At 45.3% G+C, this 14,402-nt stretch overlaps 1 protein-coding gene across 3 annotated transcripts in view; it reads right to left on the bottom strand.

Annotated features, from left to right (window-relative positions):
* SHISA6 (shisa family member 6) overlaps positions 1-14,402 on the bottom strand; it is a 264,004-nt gene that overhangs the window by 197,270 nt on the left and 52,332 nt on the right. For all 3 annotated transcript variants that reach the window (XM_075770404.1, XM_075770402.1, XM_075770403.1), the window contains exon 4: positions 6,838-6,933. In XM_075770404.1, coding sequence (XP_075626519.1) covers positions 6,838-6,933 — 96 coding nt within the window. The remainder of the gene's footprint in view (positions 1-6,837; positions 6,934-14,402) is intronic.

The following is a 14,402-nucleotide window of genomic DNA, read 5'->3' as shown; positions in this document are numbered from 1 at the left end:
AGTGTCAGAATATGCAATAGGTGAAATTAATCGGGAATCAGAATGCAAGTGATCTTTAGCACACACACTGCAAGACACCATCAAAATCATTAGATATTATCCAGGATGAACATAAAATGATTCATTGGGATGCAGCGGGCTCTGGCTTGACATCTCTCCATTGATACAAAATGTCTAACAAGTGTTTAATGAGAAAAAAGACTCAACATACCTAGCGCTCAATTTTTGCATAATCTATTCATGGCATATTACACATGCAGGTATGAAAAAAATGACCCTTAAACTTCTCTCTTTCCGTGTATTAATGAGTCTACTGCAAGTGTGGATTACTAATGATGGGGGGAGGCAGTAAATTCCATCTTGGAGCTGATTCACTGCATGTAGCTGCGTTGGGCCGATGCTGGTTGCGACAGATGTAATCCAAGACCCCAAAATAACAAATTAAGTGTATGAACCAGCATTTTGGGAAAGAGATTGAAACACAAGGCTGCCAGCCAAGTGACAGGGAACCAGCCACGACGGCAAGGAACCAGGGCAGTGTCGGAGAGAGGAATCAGAATCCTCAAACTGCTAATGATGATTAAATTAATACATCTTTTTCCTCCCATCCATCTCCGAAACATATTTGCGTGCCAACGGACTGGTAAAACTGTTGGTTCCTGAGTTGATAGTTGTAAAAGGGGCTCAGTTTGGGGTCTCCCAAAGGAACAGTGGTGAGTGTAAAAGGGGAATGTGTACAATGTTTGTGTTCAAGAGGAGGAAGTGGTGTCAGCCCGTATGAACATCCGATCCCATTTTACCACATGTTGTATCACGTTTAGCCTGTATGCAAAGCTTGCAGCATCCTGGATGTTATAAATCCACTGAGGTGTCTGCAGAAAGATTAGTTTGCATAGAGATATACCATTTATAAAATACAGAGCCTGTCACACGTATTCTTCAGCTTGCAGAAAAAACAATGAAGGTGGGAAAAATATACAAATGGGGGAACACAAAGGATGGGTAGATCAAGACATTTCAGGAAGGAAATGACCCGATCCTCACATTGACACGGGATGTCCCATGGTCCTGTCATCATCGACAAGCTTTTCTAAGAGTCACACAAACATGAACTTGGCAATGCTGTCTTGGGCAAACATAGACTTAGTCATGAGTCATTTACTCTGTGCTTCCTCTCTCCGTACAGAGAGAAGTCATCACCTTCCAGTGGGAGCAGCAGAGACACGGTGCTGGGAAAGCTCTGGAGCTCCCAGGGGAGAAAAAGATGAGAAAGTGGAGCTGCCGCCCACCCCAGCTGTCTGAGACACTGAAGCAGCTCAGGAAGATCTTGGTTGCTAAGCATGATCTAGAGCTGCATTTGTCCTCTTTCATGTTTGCCTTTGCAGGAGGTTGTCTTATAAACAAACACAAATGTTAAACTGTCAGATAAAGCAAGTTGTTTCTTTACTCTTGAAACTTGTCTTGCAGTAAGCCTGAGTGACCCCATTGACATCGGGCCCTCCATCTCCTGGTACCAGCCCGTGGGGTGCTGTGCGAGCACAGTGCACTCCCCAGAGTGGTCCGAATCCCCAGGAGGCTGCAGGGCACTACCCAAGGGGATGAAGGTCTGGCCACGGACTGGCGGCACAAGGTGACAGGTAGGTCCCTCAGCTTGTCAGAGCCCACTGACAGACAAGCAAGTGCAGAGAAGCCATGAGACTCAGTTGCCACCTCAAGCCTGTCATCTCTCCCTCCCATCCTGACATTACTTTGTCTCCTCTAACTCTCACAAAGCCCTGCAGCTTCCGAACCTTGAACCCATGTGGTAGCCATCTTCCACTGCTCTGGCACCATGGGATATATGGTCTGTCTGTCCTCAAAACAATTCACGCACATGCACGTGGCCTGGGAGGGAAAGGTGAATGTTTTCTAAGGTGGGACTAGATCAAGAACAATATGCTCCTTTTGAATATGCACAAAAAAAGCTGATTCGAGGGATATGTTGTCAACTGTGAAAAAGAAAGAAGTCAGCAACAGCTGACCTCTCACTTTCCCCTCTGCTGTGCATCATTTCAGGTAAGAGGGAGTGGTATATTGACCAGGAGATGACAAAGGGTGAGGCTGTATCTGGGGAGTATGATAGCAAGTTGGGTGTAAGGTCCTGCTAAAGGACATATACCACGTTCCCACACACCAGGCACATGTGCTTTACCAAAACCAGCTCAGGCTGGACATCTGTACCTCACATGAAGGGCTGTACCATCAAAAGAGTGCCCTGAGCCACTGTGCAGATGCACAAGGTACAACCATGCTGCAGGACAGTGAGAACAGAGGCCCAGCCAGGCAAATCCCACATTCAGGCTGTAAATCTTGCCATATCTGCACCAAATATCACAAGACAAAATGTGACAGTGGGTAACTTTTATTGCTCAGTCACCAGGCTGGCTTCTCTACACCAACATCATTTTCACAGAACCCACACTGCAGGATGCTCCACAGAGATGCCAGCAGCCATGTAGTCAGGCTTTAACAGCCACATCACTGACTTGGATACATGAGGCTTGCTTTTTTTTTTCTTTTTTTTTTTCTGACTGCCTCCTGGCACTGCTGGAGAACATCCTAGGTGCAAATTTTAGTGGAATATATGAAGAAAAGACACTCCTGCAGATGTTAACTCAGAGCACATCTCCCAGTGAATCCAGGAACAGTAAAGATTTGCAGCCTTGAACACAAATTTCCATTTCTGGAAGTGTTATTGGGCAGGCTGTGAGGACACTTGGCTCTTCCTGAGTTTTCTGCACATGCTTTTCAGGTTGCAGCCCTACCTCTGCACCTCCTCAAGGATCTGGCATAAAATTAGAAGAAACTAGCAGATCGTAGCAAAGACCTGTTTTTCCCTGAGATGACCCTGCAGTAGGAGAATCTAAATTCCCATATGCCTCCTGCGCTGCTGTTTCCTAGCCCTTAGCACTCAATTCAAACGGGAAATTAGGCTTTTCCAGAAAAAAAAAATCATTATTTTTAATACTGTTGCAGAGTTACCAGGAAAACAAAGTTGTTGTTTAGTGATGAAGTGAGCTTATCATCTGCTCTACAGAATTTCTACTGCTGTCACAGACTGGTAAAATACAAGGAGCCCAATTCCATTCAGAAACTATTTTCAAGGTCCAAGGCTGGTAGTAAAAAAAAAAAAAAAAAAATCACATTTTTACCTGAAAACTCAACAATCATGATCTGGAGTAGTTAATCTGGAGTGGATTTACTGCTCTTCAAGACTTGTTCACTCACTGTGGTTGAATATCCATGTGGGTGCTTGCTCCATGTTGTGTTGCAGCTGTGCAAGTTTCTACACCAGCCTGTGTGACTGAGCTGATCCCTGGCAGGACAGTGAGTACGGTCCGTGTTAGGGTAGTCTCAACCTGGGACATCTGAGAGTAGCAAGATGCTCAGAGAGAGAATAGGTTGAAGAAGCTGTTTTTTAGATCAAGTCAGTGCACAGAGGGATGCAATGGCTCCTGTCTTCAGTGCTCCTACTTGTTTCGCTGGAGCACTGAACTCTCACAGCAGCTACCACAGCACCTGGAGCAATAGTAGCTACTCCTACATAAGCAAGTGCAGGTGGGATTCATCTGCCTTCCTCTGATAGCTAAAAGACCTAGGCCCCCCTGGCTCCCCTCTTGCTAGAGGTGGGGAAGAGGTGCCTAGTGCCCGGTGAACACACATCTAGAGGTGCTGGTGTCTCTCAGGTGTCTCGACATGGAATTGAAGGCTAATACCTCAGAACAATCATAGAATCACAGAATGGTTTGGGTTGAAAGGAACCTCAAAGCCCATCTAGTTCCAACCCCCTGCCATGGGCAGGGACACCCTCCACTGGACCAGGTTGCTCAAAGCCTCATCCAACCTGGCCTTGAACACTGCCAGGGATGGGGCCATAAAATGTTGAACTTCTAGCTATCTAACGCTAGATGAGATTAGCCCTGCCGTGTGTCTCACCACGGAGAACTTCTATGGCCTAAAGACTTTGGAATCATTCCTAGATCATCGTGACAGACTGACAGTGAAGTCTTTTACCATGGTTTGAAGAACACACTATGTAGTGATTTTATAGACTTAAATGCCAGGCAGTGATGCATTGCCCACTGGAGTGTCATATAAGAATCATAAATCACAATCTTGCAGGAGCTTGTGGATGTCAGACATGTGAATATGCTGATTTGGTATCCATGGTAGTTTGGCATGTCTCACATCTTTGTCTTCCACCCAAAATAGATTAGCTCCTAAATATTACTCAGCACTTGGAGTCCTGCCACAGCACATAAGAGAGTTGAGAAAACATCAAAAATGTGTCTCCCAGTGCAAAGAAATATTGAGATAAACTTCATTGGCTTTGTTGAGTCTAGAAGCAGAACCCTCTTCCATGGTGGTGTAACAACGAGGCAGGGCGAGGTTATTTGGCTAATGGTAGTTGAGGTGGAGATTTTCACACATGCACTGAAACTGAAATAGGACAAAAATCTGAGCATGAAGCTGCTCAGCTGAAACTCAGGACCTGGAGCACTCATCTCTCCTGCCTACATGTACAACTGGGTTGCTAGTTCAAACTGAGCACAGGAAGTCTATTGTGCAATATTTTGAGAAAAAAATCAAAAGATACAGGGCATAATCCTAAAGATAGAGCCCCTAAGTCATTTGTTACATCTAAAGTCCCTGCTTTCACAGAACAAATACGCACTCAAATCATATCACAGACAAATACAAATCTACACATTTGCACAAGCAAACAAGCAGTTTGCCTGCAGATTGTGTGGAGATGTTAGTCACTTGCACCAGTCATGAGTGGGAGTGTGAATTTACCATTAAGAAGTTAGAAGTTAACATTATGGTACTGTTCAAATAAAATGTGAATTTATAAGTAGCTGAAAGTAAATTCAAAGGCAAATCCATTCTTTTATGTCCGTAAATAGCCAAGATAGTTGAATTTCTTCAGATAATAAAAGACTTTTATTCACTTTGGAAAGCACCACCCTATCTGATGGCTGTCGGAAGGGGTGGTATATAAACAGTCTGCACTCCCAGTGCCCGTTCTCCCACCTTCCCAGGGGTAGGAAATGTGCTCTGTGGGGCTTCCAGGAAAGCCAGCAGAAAAAGTGTGAAAACCACTGGCCCACCTACAGGAGAATGGAGCCCCCAAGACTTTTCAGATAAAGAAGGAAAGCAGGTTTTATTCTTCTCTGGGAAGGAACTGGGAAAAGTGTATTGTACAGAAAACTGCGTGAGGATAATTCAAATGTCTGAGACAAAGAGGCAGGTTTTACGGCCCTGCCCGGGGTTATCCACGTGCTTGATGAAGGCTCTCAGGACACACCACTCTGCAGACCGCATCTCTACCGGGGTACACTTGCTATCTATCTCACCCTAAACATACTGTCAGGCCTGATGTGAGCGGACATGACTGTAAAACACCTTTTGGATGGGGAGGAGAAAGGGATACCTTGTGTGAAATGCCATCCATGAGTCCTTCCTTGAACCATTTCAGTTCCCAGCCCACCTGAAGGTTCACGGTGGTTTTCTCTGCTTTCCTTCCACCGGTGCAGTGCCAGGCTGGAATTGCAGGGTATTGTATTACAAGTCCCACGGGTGCTGCCTCAGCCTCAGTAAACTTTATTTAAGCACACACAGACATACACAGACAATATACATATATTTGTTTCTTCTCTGACAGTTCTACAGGACCAACACTGCTTTGGATGACACTTGTGGAGAATTTGAAAAAGTGCAGGAAATGTACGAAAAAATAAAGGTTTTTAATAATTTGCGAGTCATGGTCATCCACAGGAACAACACAGGTGCATTCAACCAGGCGAGCACATGGACACATCTCCACATACAGTACATTGTGTCTATATAGGTATCTCCACATACATTGTGTCTATATAAATGTACAACAGTCTCAAAAGTCAGCAGGACACAAAACCAGACGAGTACTGGCATGGCACATGCTTGCACTCCCAGTGTCGCAACCCACTGCCAGTGCACCAGTGTGACTTGGTCAGGGTGTGGGTGTGAACAGAAAGATGCTCCAAACATAGTCTCACTGTACACTATAAAAACTCACCAAATATGCAACGTCATAAAATGAACATTCATCTGGGGTTCTGGTGACCAGCTACTTTGAGTTAGATCTCACAGCTTTTGTGTCACCACAACTCCTGGGATATGTGGTTACTTATCTAATATAGCTACAACTGTCTCTCAACATATATTTTATATACAGTACATATACACAGAACATACACAGAGCAGTATATGTATATTTTTGTGTTTTCATGTTTGTACATTATATCACAGATTATATGAACACATAAAATATATGTTTTAGGACCTAAAAAGAAATAATTTTATAAAATATTCATAATACACCCCCCCAAAAAAAAAAAAAAAAAGCCCAGAAGTCAAACAAAAGAAATCCAGAAACGTACTCTTGAAAGTGTTAACTGCCTGTCCTGGACAGCAACGCACTCCTTCCCCTTCCCTTTATAAGTACAACAGCACAATGGTGGTTTGCAACCATGCACCCAGGAAAACACAAAGCAGTATAAATTGTTGAACTGCAAAGTCAGAGAGGAGTCTGGAGCCTGGCTGTCCAACTCTACCCTCTCCCACCATCTCCCTTGCTACGATTTAAAAGGTTCTGCCAGGAGCACAGTATTTTACCTGCAGCAATATTTACTAGACTAAATCTACTGACTGCAGTCCAATACTGTTATCTCATAGCACTTAGAACCCAGCTTCTGAGTTATAGCTTTTTTATTTAAAACAATCTTTTTATTTAGCAAAAAATTGTTTCCACTGTACCCTTCGTGTGTCCTCTTCCTAATGTGACAAACCCGGAGGAGATGAAATTATGGAGATCTGGCCCTCCACTTCGATAAATATCCTTTCCATAGTGACCTGCCAAGGAAAAGAAAACAAAAAAAAACTTTATTCATTGTGTCTGTGTGTATAAATACATATATACCCACACATATATGCTATACAGCCCTGCTATCACCCTCATATATAAGTACCGGGGCCTCACCACATGGTTACATTATTAATGGCAAGCAGAAGGTATAATGGAACATAACAGCTATAGCAGCATCAAAGTCTTACTGCTTTACTGGCAAAGATGTACAAAGAACAATTGGATATTTTGGTAACTGCCAAGGAATGAACAGATTCTGATACGGGAACCACCAACGTGCCAAACCAAACACCCCAATCTCCAGGAAATTTGATCATCGCTGACTCAGATTCAGGTTTATTAGGAGCAGCACTCCCATGGAACTGGTCTCACTCAAACCTTCTAGACCAAGAAGCTACAGGAAATCAGAAGAGATGTGGATTTGTGTCTTCCCGACTCCAGCCAGACCCCTGACAGCATTCATGTCCAGTTGGTAGAGACTTTGTCTCAGCACAAAAGCAAAGGTGCAAATATCAGTCTTGTCCAGGCTGGACCCAAGTCCCCATCCATTAACAGTTTGACAGCAAACTTGGTCTTTTAGCTTTGATTTGCTCTGGTCCTTGAATGGCATCCCTGGATAGCTTCTCAAGTGCAATAGTCTTCTGCAGAACACTTCCTAGGAGCTTTCTCAGTCCATGACAACAGAGCAGGTTCAGGAGACGCCCAGCTTTTTAATATTTTAATATATTAATAAAGAAAAAGGCCTTCTGCCTCCCTGTTACCACGCAAAGCTCTGAAATGAGGACATAGATAATTTTTCAGATACTTTTTATCATCTCCTCCCTTTTTCATGTTGTTAATTTTCCTATTCCTTTTATTTTAGAAAGAGGCAAAGATAAGATAGGTGCAGGGGGAGGGAAGTAAGGCAGCCGCAGGGGCCGGGAATGCAGCTCCCTCCCTGCTAAGTCTCCATCTCCTCCGTGCCTTTCTGCAGAAGCCCTTGATGCATCACTGTTCTTCTGAGCCATGGTGGCTGGAAGTCCAGCACGGCAGATGGTCCAGCACACAGCACTCGAGCAGGAGAGCTGAGTCAGGAAGCTACGGGGAGGCCCAAATGGGCATCAGGGATCCAGGTGGAAATGCAGCCTGGGGCCATGTTCTGGCTGTCTCATGTTGCCTCTGACAGATGCTACAGCCCTTTACTATTTTTCAGACACTCAGACCAAATGCTGTTTGTTCTCAGACACTTTCAGACTCTTTGGCAACGCTGTGAAAACTAATAGGAACGGAGACCTTGACATCTCATCAGTCTGCAAAGTTTTCCTCTTCATTCTCACCCCAGTATCCTGGCAGCTACTACTGATTTTGCAGGCCATTACTCCTGTCACCAGAGTCCAACTTGCATATGAGTGGGCTGAGGGTAAGCACCCCAAGGTCTAATTTGTCCCAAAACGTTCCACTGTTTTGCCCTGTGATGGATGTGAACAGGCTCCAAACCCCGCTCCCTGTTCAGGGAGGACACCAGCAGCTGTCTGTCCGGGAGAGCCTAGCACAGACTTTGCCATCGCGTGAGCTCATTGAAGATCCTCAGAGGAGGCTCACATATGGCAGGCAGAAGATGCTGAGACTTCTGACAAATGTTTATTCCTATCTAAAAGAAGAAGCATCCCACTCCCTTCCCTCATATATTTTTTTCTGGTCAAGGTCAGTCAAGCGCTCCCTGTAAACTTCTGAAAACACATATAAAGTGTTTCTACAGGTTTCAGAGTGTTAGCAGCAAGACAATTTTCTTCTCACAGTTATAGTAATCCAAGGTGGTAGCAAAAACCTTCAAATGTGGAGGCATCTACCCTTAAATTGGCTGGGAAGAAAATTTCCAGAAAAAAGAAAGAAGGATTTTCTGCTCCCACAGGAAAGATGATGAGCCCTTGCTCTCTTCTTCCTACCTACTCTTGCAAGCTCTGGCTGCTGTGTTCCTGGACAAGGGTGGCAGACCTTTGCCTCTGAGTCCCTGGAAGCTATTCTTCCTTTATGAGATATTTGTTCTTGTCCTGAGAAGTCTGCAGAGATGGTTTGTGGCTGCAATGCCCAATTCGCTTTTTCTCTATCACTTTTCTGAAATGTGCTGCATTTTTTTCTTTCCAGTAAGCCAATTTTTGCTCATATACCATTAATTTCTATGCTCTCAGGGCCAGCTACTCTGGTGACTGACACTCTATCAGTGCCATAAATTTGCCATTTTAAACAAGGATAAAAGAAACACACAAATATGTGCTATTACCTCTAGCTGAAATCAGCTGTCTTTTATATGTCCCTTTGGACAATCTGTTTTAAGACAGAGATCAAGAAGGGGATTAAAAAAAAAAAAAAAAAGCAAACATTTACTGGCAGATTGAAGATGGTTCATCAGCCATTTGCTCTCTGAACCTTGCTCTGCCCCTTCTTATAGTACATAGAAGTTAAATTAAAACATGCCTGTGATAATAACACATTAGCATTTGAACAGGAGTTATGTTTTCCCATGAGAAACTTGAATTTGTAGATGTCAAGTAGCATGAGTTTTCCCTTTTTACAGATACATTTGTTTTATATGTTTTTTTATTCCTGCTCACTTGTGATCATTTCTCTTGGCTTCGCAGTGTAAAAATGCTGGTACATGGCTTTTACTTTTAGGAGCACCTTGGGAGGCTGCTGGTGGGCCAAGCTCAGGTGCTGTTATTCAAACACACTTTTTCATAATCCTATTTTGACTGAGATGTTTCACACTGGAAGTGCATGCTCCCTTGTACCTTACCAAAATACACGTGCCCAGTAGCCACAGCAGAGCTACAGAAGCTCAGGCGTAAGTGGTCAAGGCTGCAGAGCAGTGGAAGCAGACAGGGCTGTGCCAGACCAGAAAACATCCCTGATTTCACTCTCCGTTGGGGCTGGTTTTCTCCTTCCTACCTGCAGCTGTGTGTGCTCTAACCCAGCTGTTGTCCTTCCACAGCTGGTGGAGAAGGACTGGCCCTGCCAAAAGGGGGGTTCAGCCACGAGCCGAGATGCTGATGGAGATGCCTGTCCTGTGGGTCAAGGAGCCCCTGGAACCTACCCAATGTGTTCACTTGTAATAACCCTCTGCCCTACAGTGAGATAGCTAAAAATGGCCTAATTCCTTGAAAAACAAGTATAAATGGGATTTTTATTGCCAATCAACAATTGCCAAACAACCCTGCCATCCAGACAGAAAGGACCTCTCTTTGAAACCCTGCAAGGTTCCCCAGAGCCCTTCCTGGTGCCGGAGGCTGCACCATCCCCGGTGCAGTGTGTGTCCCCTCGCAGGGCTGCCCTGCGCGGCCAAGGTGGAGGCACAGAGCCACTGCAGAACCCCAAGCACACAGTAAAATGGAGATCTCTGAGCTAGATCTGCTGTGTAAATAAGGTGGGGACAGTTCGATGGCTATCTTGTACCTGCTGTCTACAGGCATTATTCACATCACTCTCCCTCCTCCCCCATGGGAGATCACATCAGAGCAAAGCTGGCTTGGTGCCGCGTTTCCCTGAGTGCACACAAGACATTTCACAGGCTGCAGCCATCAGGGAGCTGAAACTCAGGACCCAGAGGCAGCACCTGAGACCTAAGTCAGATAGAGCAAAAGCAGCAGATCAGCATTGCAAGCAAGGCAAGGCAGCACAGCCCAGCACACTCATGTCCTCGGGCTCCCAGCACGCACTTTCCCTCTTTTACAGCTCCCGCTTTGGGTGAAATGAGCTGCCGTATGCCAGTTTTCCATATCCAGGTGTCCTACCCAGCTAGCACGCGTTAACTCTCTCTGGGGCTTGCTGGTAGCTGCGTAACATCACAACCAGTGTCGTCTCTCAACTAGCCAGCGAGCCGACCAGCGCAGTGGCTGCGTCCCTGTTAGTCCAGGGAGTCCCTCTGCCTGCGACGCACGGGGCCATCCGTGAATGCAAAGCGCTGTGCAGGAGCCAGATTTGATTGCGATGGAGCCTCACAGCATGCAAAGCAACCACCCAATGACCTGATCTCATGGCATGGAACATGCTATCTTTTAATACGGTATTTCTCTAGAGATTTTACGTCCCTAAGGTCTATTTCTCATGGTTAGGGTAAAATTTAAAATGCTGCCTCAGAGCACCGTGTCTGACTCCCTGGAAGAGGCTTTTCCTCCCTTCTCACTCCCTGTTCTCTCTTCAATCATGCTCTGATGCATGTAAACCCTCACACTCGCACAAGCTCGCAGGTTTTTTCATTAAAACAAATGAACGGGACTCCAGCAAGGCTGTGCGTTAGTAAAGCAAATGAAGACTAACACTTACACAACTTAAAATTTCCAGAAGAAATTGAAACAAGGTGAAACATGACTTTTTTTTTTCCTTTCCTTTGGTTATAAGGCACAGCAAAGGCAGAGAGCAGATGAGTGTTTTGCCTGCCACACAATAAAGGCATATTCTTTAGGGCATACAGCTCAAAGAGGGAACATTTCATTACAATGGCATCCTGCATAACACACATATGGAACAAAGTCAGTCACAAACAGCAATTACAATCCCAGCTCTGATTTAACAGAATTATTAGAGCTGAACTAAAATGCTGTTATCCACCTCTCGGAAACGTTATTACTGAGTACGGATTACATCACCCTGAGAAGGGCAGACAGGGACTGTTGTGGGCAGCCTCTTGCATGATACACTATGGCATTCTGACCTCATCCTTGTCACAAATTCGAAGAAAACCCTACACCCAGCGAGGAGTCTCCACATCCAAACTCCTCAGCACAAACATTATTCTCAGACAGACCTCCGTGGAAAAAAAAATCCTTTTTAGGGGAGGAAAACAACCCCCACAGCCTACCTGCCTCAGATGCTGTTTATTTCTGCTGGAGTGATTCTTTTGGAGCTATTTCACACATCCCAACAGACTGAGACAAAGGGCATGAGCTGCCAAAACGACTGTAAGGTGTTTGCTGAACACGCGGCAGACTGCTCTGCATCGCTCTCTCTATTCTGTCAGTCAAACACAATCATCTTTGAAAGCAAGGGGGGACACAGCTCCGCACCCAAACCAAGGAATTCTTGTGGCCAGAGCTGCACAGGGCAGCCAGCAAGCACACAAGCCATCTCAATTTGAGGAAAGTCTAATTGCAGAAATTGGTGAGTATTACACATGGCTGTGGGCTACACCGCTGAAGGAAGTGTTTGCAGGCAGGTCGGGCATCTTGGTGTCTTGACACAGCATGGGGTGCAGATTAACAGAGATTACGATGATAAGAAGGGGCACTCAAGGGATGTCACTGAAACATTACCATTTTCTTTCTTAAAAAAAAGCAACTCAAACAATCAGAAGCCAGCTGGCACCTCTCACACTTGTCAGAATAAAGGGCCACCGCAGTGTGCTTTTTCTGGTTTAATATCATAGTTCTGGGATCACTGTCTATCCTGAACATGCAAACGTACACACACACACACAAAAAAAAGGCAATTGGAAAGAGCTCAGTGGTACTTAGGGTGAGCCATCACCATTGCGCAACCAGACATGGACAAGATGTGGTCCAAATCAGTGCAGGGAATAATAGAGTTTTCTATGCCCTACAGGTATTCCTTAGCTTAAATCACATTGGTGGGCTAAGGAGAGCCGAGTTCCGCTAGCCCTGTGCTAATAATGTGACAACCTACCCATAATGTCACCCTCTTTCAAATAACTGCCTCTTCTTTCTTTATCTCCCTTTTCCCCATGCTAAGCCTTTGATACGTCCTTCCCTGCTTCATTCCTCTTGTTCTCCATCGCATGTGACTGCTGACCGCAGAGACCCTGCTTAAATCAGCGCCCATGGGGCCATCTGGCCGCAGACCGTGCTACACAGATTACAGGGGATGGCCCCATCAATCTCCTTGCCTGCATGACTCTCCTCAGCACAGTAGGAATGGTCTTCTAGGTTAGGGACTCTGTGATCCCTACAGGTCCCCAAGGATTTTGCACTGTTTCTGAAAGAGAATGGGTGCCTCACCTGAGCAGGGCCAGGTCTTGCCCACCATGAGACAGTCCTGCGTCACCGGGGCTGGCTTGGCCAGGTGGCATGTGCTCCAGCAACCACATGGCTCTTGCATAACTGACTGCCCAGTGCATCAGAAAACATGGTAAAAACTCGGGCCAGGCTCACTCAAAGCCAAGGGGGAACTTTGGGTTCAAAACAGAACAAGACGATCGTTCCAACTTGAAAATTGGGAGATCCTTATTTTTCCTTTTGATTTATTTCAGTGTGACTTCTGCATTATCAGCTTTCAGAGTGCATTTGCATCACACCTTCCAGTCTTCTTTACAATCAGGCTGGGTAAAAGCTTACTATTCACAACTGAATACTGGAGGTCTCAAGTAAAATTATTGGCCAGGAACTGGGCTTTATTGAAAATGACGCATACTGGAAGACTTCCCACAACACTGCAAGAATGGGGAACAGTTCCCTGGCACGGGGTTTGTGTCAGTCCAAACTAGCAACCCTGCCAAAAATATGCCCACTTACTGCACAGCAGACCAAGCCATATCCAGTGCAGTGAGCTGCAGGAGTCCAGGTCATACTCATGTATCTTTCTGGCATTAGAAAAGATGTACAAATTGAAGCTAAAAGCTTTGCTGACTTTCCTCGTAAGTGACCAAGGGAACATCTCCTTTCGTTAATTGTTTACGCTGTTAACTACAGCAGTTGTCCATGATTTTGCAACCCCCCTGCAAGCTGTGACAAGCTGTAAGAGGCTCCAGGAAGCATCATGTTCAGGTTCTGCTACCTTAAAAAAATGGCTGTGTGAAAGTAAAATACAGGACTGCAGTGGTAGAGGGTGTCACTGGCAACATGCATCGGGGATGACAGAAATACAGTGATGAGTTCATATTCTGCTGAGGTGTCTAAATAAAACCACTTTGAAAGAGAGAGCACTAAATTGATAGGAAAATAAAACACAGCACCTCTCCATGGCTCCAAATGCACATGCTGGTTAGCAGAAAACCTACTGAAGTGCCTGGTTTGTGCAGGAAACAGCTCTGTTCCATGGTCTGCTTCTCATCACCACATAGTTGTAACAAGTTACACACATATATCTTGAAGCATGCTCAGAAGCTCCACAAAGAGCAAACGTTTAAGCCCCCAAAAGCTAAGAAAGGACACCCCTTTCCCCCACAGGACAGCAGAGGGAAGAGACCCATGGATGTTGCCCTTTATGCAATCAGGGACGAGGGGCTCACAGAACGCCAGCCTTCCCGGGTCACTGTGCTCCCTGTTCCCTGTTCTGAAGCTATTCTACTTTGCATGGAAGGAAAGAAGGAGGGAAAAGGGACTCTGATTCTTTTCCTTGAGGACATAAGGACCCCTTTTCATCATGTGTGCAATTTACAGCAATGTCATCGCGTAAAATGCAGTGAAAGCACAAGCAAATCAAGACTGGCTAATATCTCTATAGAAAACTCACTTGGCTGCAATCCTTT

The sequence above is a fragment of the Balearica regulorum genome, chromosome 18 (assembly GCF_011004875.1).
Source record: "Balearica regulorum gibbericeps isolate bBalReg1 chromosome 18, bBalReg1.pri, whole genome shotgun sequence".
NCBI classification, from domain to species: domain Eukaryota; kingdom Metazoa; phylum Chordata; class Aves; order Gruiformes; family Gruidae; genus Balearica; species Balearica regulorum.
The sequence above is the reverse complement of the archived record's forward strand: the minus strand, read 5'-3'. Positions and strand labels throughout refer to the sequence as shown.